General features: G+C 44.0%; 1 protein-coding gene across 1 annotated transcript; it reads right to left on the reverse strand.

The window, feature by feature from the left end:
- Positions 1–435: 435 nt before the first annotated feature.
- LOC126056460 (uncharacterized) lies at positions 436–4,738 on the reverse strand. Its single transcript, XM_049849439.2, has 2 exons — positions 2,772–4,738; positions 436–1,006 (listed from the first exon to the last, which is right to left on the reverse strand). The coding sequence occupies exons 1-2, from the start codon at positions 4,690–4,692 to the stop codon at positions 900–902; spliced, it is 2,028 nt and encodes a 675-aa protein (XP_049705396.2). The 5' UTR covers positions 4,693–4,738; the 3' UTR covers positions 436–899.
- Positions 4,739–5,273: the final 535 nt, after the last annotated feature.

Raw genomic sequence — 5,273 nt, forward strand, 5'->3', positions numbered from 1 at the left:
AAAATATACAAAAATGAAAATCAATAACTGGCCACCCAACTAATCTCGCTTTATTATAGATACTGACAGAATAAAACTTTAAAAAACGATCGTTTACCATCTATACAATACCACAAACACAATCAACTCACGTTTACTACACGAAGTATTACAAAATTCACTTTTAATTTCAATCATTACCTTAAATTTTTTTTAAGGATTTACCGTTCACGTCGGAACTCGTACGCGTGCTGTCACAAAAAGGCCGATATTTTTGGCGCTAGTATTCATAGAGGAAAAAACTGTCACTATAATGAAAGCTAGTTGAGTAGGTAATACTACAAATAAGTAATAGATGGCGTTCTATGAGAATAGTTCTTAATTTATGAAGTCAAAGTGAATAGTGGCTGTGATTGGTAGTGGTTCGGCGGATGGTTTAAAATAAATTCGGCACAGATGGGTAACAGAATGTCGATTTATTGCAGTACTTTACAAGGTACACGGTAGGTAGCGAGACATAAAAACAGAAAGGGGCGTGCGTTCGCTCTGGAAGGCTTCTGCGGACCGACTGACAGCACAAAATTTTATCCAAGATGGCTGGCCTTTTTTAACAAAGGAGCAGTTACCTTCCACTCAAAATATAAAATGTTGCTAGTGCTACGTTTATACAATCTACTATCAAATGACTAAAATTAAAGCTAAAATATTATAATATTAAATCGCGTCGCCAACACTCCCCACCCCAGTGCTGTCACAGCACTCATCAACCAAAGCGATGGGAGCGACGCGTGCCGCAGACCGCCGCCACGTTCCAGACCCAGTCCTGACTTCCACCATTCTGACCCGACCATCCTTACCGGGGAATACGCGGGTGATAAGACCCTTCGGCCACGTATTTCGAGTAGAATTAGGGTCCACAACTAGAACCAGGTCCCCAACCTGCAACGGCTTCTGTTCTTCCTGCCATTTCCTTCTTGGTAGCAGGCTAGGTAGAATTTCCTTGACCCACCGTTGCCAAAACATATCGGCTAACCGCTGAGATGTACGCCATTGCTTACGTAAATACAAGTCAGAGTCATCGAATACTCCAATGTCAGGTAAGTTTGACGAGCTTCCTAGAAGAAAATGGTTCGGAGTAAGAGACTCAATACTACCTGGCTCAACTGAAACGTGCATCAGAGGACGACTATTCACCATATTCTCAACTTCAGTTAACATGGTACTCAAGACCTCGTCCCGAGGGGCACGCTCATTGAGTACTACTCTAAGTGAAGTCTTGACACTTCGGATCAACCGTTCCCATGCCCCACCCCAATGGGGACTAGCGGGAGGAATAAAAGTCCAATGCATACCGTTATTTACCCCTTCCCTTTTCACGGCATCTACGTCCAGTTCCAGTTGTGACCGCTGCAGCTCTTTGTCAGCACCTTTAAGGTTAGTTCCGTTATCCGAATATAGGTGACGCGGCCAGCCCCGGCGCGCCGCCATACGCCGTAACGCCATAATAAGCGAGTCCGATGTAAGCGAGGGCACTATCTCAATATGTATAGCACGCACCGTGAGGCAAGTAAATAATACACCATACCGTTTTTCTCTGCGCCTGCAGACAGTAACTTCCATCGGCCCGAATAGGTCCAGACCGCAAAAGGTGAAAGGGCGTTGATGATGAGCCACGCGAGCCTTTGGTAAGTCTCCCATGCGAGGAACTTGCGGGTTACATCGGCGCATCCTGCACAACATACACCTCGACACGACAGACTTAACAGAAGGTCTCAGTCTTACTAACCAATATTTCTGTTTCAGTTCGTTCACAACAGTCTCCTGGTTCCCGTGGAAAGCCTTCATGTGGTAGTGACGAATAATAAGTCTCGCTACAGGATGCTTACCGTCAAGGATAATCGGCCTTTTTACTTCCAGAGGCACATTTGCAGCGGCATCGATGCGGCCGCCTACTCTAAGTAGGCCGTACTCGTCTAAAAATGGTGTCAAGGTAAGTAACTTACTGTTCCGTGATAAAGACTTTCCAGCTTTTATTGCAGCTATCTCCTCGGCGTATGACTCACCCTGCGCATATTGCAGCAGTAGCCGCTCAGCTTGTTTCATACGGTGGCAGTCTACCTCACCGCGAATACCCTTACACCTGTCTATAAACTTGAGTACCGTGGCCATAGTCCTCACCAGTCGTAGCCATGAAGAAAACCGCCTCGGATCCGGTACAGGTAAGATAACGGAACCGTCTTGCACCATTGCGACAGTGGCGCTCGATTCACTCGCGTGTGCTTCGATGTTGTCCTGTGGCCACGAACATTCGTCTTGATATAAAAAATTAGGACCGTTAAACCACTCACCTAAGTAAGCCGGATCAAAATATTCTCTAGTAGCCAAATCAGCTATGTTGAGTTTCGTAGGTATATAATTCCACTCGCTTACTTGTGTCAGTTCATCGATTTCGCCCAAGCGGTTCGCTTCAAACGTTTTATACGTGCGAGTGTTGTTGCGAATCCAATGAATGACCGTAGTGGAATCACACCAAAAGTACCTACGTTCCGGCATCATCCTATGTTCCTTGATGATCGTGTTAGCTAATCGTGCAGCTAACAATGCTGCTTGCAGTTCGGCCCGTGGCACCGTTAATGGTTTGACAGGCATGACTCGGCACTTACTACTTATAATAGAAACGTGAATAATACCGTCAGTATTCCAGCGCCAATATGCGACAGCTGACATCGCTTTAGTAGAAGCATCGCTAAATACATGTAACTGTAGGCTGCTATAGCCCGGCGCAATCGCAGCGCATTTCGTAGCACTGGTAGGTTCCGCTACGAATTCGTAGCTGTTCACAGCTATCTGCGTAGGCACCGCCGTAGCACTCGATAAGGACGAGTGGGGGCACGCAGTAGTTACCTGACGGTGCTTGTCTGTCTCGCTCGCACGGACAGGTTCTGATGCGCCGTCCTTTTCTTGCGCGCGACCGCTCGAGTGATGATAACACCTAGGTATACGCACCTTATTTATCTCCGTAAGTAGGTCAATCCATTTTTGCCATTTATGGAAAATAATATCTGGAACAAAATCATCCCATCCTATATTTAGTTGCCATGTGTCTTGCAACATAATTTTTCCTTGGACTGTAAATGGAGATAAAAATCCCAGGACATCGAAAATAGACATAATTACCTTTAACATTACACGTTTTGTGGGTCGTTTATTACCCTTAATTATGTCAGCAGGTATTTTCTTAAAGGACACGTCGAAACCCAAATTATCTTCAGCAGGATACCAGAGTAACCCTAGCGTCCTGTCGCCTTCATATTGTTGGCCTACCTTAAAACTCACTGCAGTAGTACCTAATGTATCTTCAGGTAAGCTGTTTAATACCTCGACGCTGTTACTGGTCCAGTTTCTCATCTCGAACCCACCTGCTCTGTGTATGTCGCTTATTTCTTTTACAATTCGGATCGCGCTCGCTTCATCGGGTAAACTATCAATATAGTCATCCATATAGTGCGAATGTAGTACCGCGTTGACAGCTGCCGGCTGCGATGACTCATAACGCATCGCATTCTTATTTTTTATAAATTGAGCGACAAACGGTGAGCAGTTGGCTCCAAAAATAAGCGAAGTCATTACGTACGTTTTAACTTCTTCTGTGGGGCTATTTCTCCACAGAAATCTTAGCGCGTGCTGGTCTTCTTCACGGATTTTGATCCTTAAAAACATGTCCTTGATATCACCTGTAACTGCAATCTTATTCTCCCTAAAGCGCAGCATGATTCCATACAGAGATGATAGCAGATCTGGCCCCGTGAGCAAATAATCATTTAAACACTTACCATTTATTTTATCTGCAGCGTCAAAGACCAGCCGAAGCTTTTCCTTATTTGGGTTATCTACACCAAAATGAGACAAATACCAAATGCACGTTGGTGAAGATTCCCCTATTTCCCTTAGTTCCCTGGCAAAATTGTTAATAAATAAATAATCCACACGTTCCCGATACCTTCCAGCGAAACCGGAATCCTTGTTCATTTTCCTTTCGATACCTTTAAGTCTCTTTAACGCATTAGGATGTGAGTCTGGCATGATACGAGATTCGTCCTTCCAGGGGAGCCCAATTACCCAGCGCCCATCAACCAGCTCAGCAGATCGCTCCAACTGAGCGATGGCTCGAACTTCATCCAAGTTCTGGCGTGGTTTGCTGCAGACACCTAAAGCATCAACAGCAAATGACCGACGAACTTCCTCCTGAATCTCGCGTAGCAAGATTTCCTCCTGAGAAGAAGCAGAAGCACTTACCCCCTCGCAGTCCACGGCACAGATGGTCTCGTCACCGCGGGAGCCCGTACTGCCCCGGGCGGGACGGGAGGCCTGCGGCACGCGCACTGTTCCATGCACGCACCAACCTAGGGGTGTGAGTGTTGCTGACGGCTCATTTAATTTCCCTAACTTTATTTTAATAGGTAACAACAAATGGTAATTATCTTGACCAATAAGTATTTCAGGTTTTGAATCGGAACAACATAATTTATCTTTAAGATCAAACAAATGTGGATATTTACTACAATCTAGAATTGACAACTTTTGGTGGGGTACATTAAATTCATTTACACAACGAACTTTGACATTATGAGTCTTATTATCACTACTAATAAGGCTTACATTTACAATAGTAGAATCACAAACTAATACATTATCACTCCAAGCGCCGCTCATGCGTAACGTCTCGCGGCGGCCGCGCAGACCTAGGCGCTTTACGATATCATTAAGAATCAAACGAACTTACCTGGTGAAGTTTGATTCCAATTATGCGAGGGTCTCAACCGAAGACGATTACATTTTACTTGCAGCATTACATGATATGATGCTATCTTCGTCACACCTTTAAAGCTATAATATCTAAAAAAAAGAAACCTGTATCTTCTGTCTCACTCCCCCCTACTCCCGAGTGCGCCCGCCACTGCTTGTCATTATTTAGAGTACTTTTTGTGTTATTGCAAATATTTATTTTTTATTTTTCTGGGTAGGGTGGGATGGGATGTAATCGTCTTCGGTTGAGACCCTCGCATAATTGGAATCAAACTTCACCAGGTAAGTTCGTTTGATTCTTAATTATCCTTCGGGTCTCAACCGAAGACGATTACATTTTACTTGCAGATGTTTAGAGCAACGTAAATCAAAAAAAAAATAAAAAATACGTTAGAAAATTAGGAAAATTTTAATTGAAGAACAAAATTGCTAGATTTTGTACAGCTTAATCATATAACATAAGAACATTTATTACCAGACAATATACA

Source organism: Helicoverpa armigera, chromosome 7 (genome assembly GCF_030705265.1).
Source record: "Helicoverpa armigera isolate CAAS_96S chromosome 7, ASM3070526v1, whole genome shotgun sequence".
NCBI classification, from domain to species: Eukaryota; Metazoa; Arthropoda; class Insecta; order Lepidoptera; family Noctuidae; genus Helicoverpa; species Helicoverpa armigera.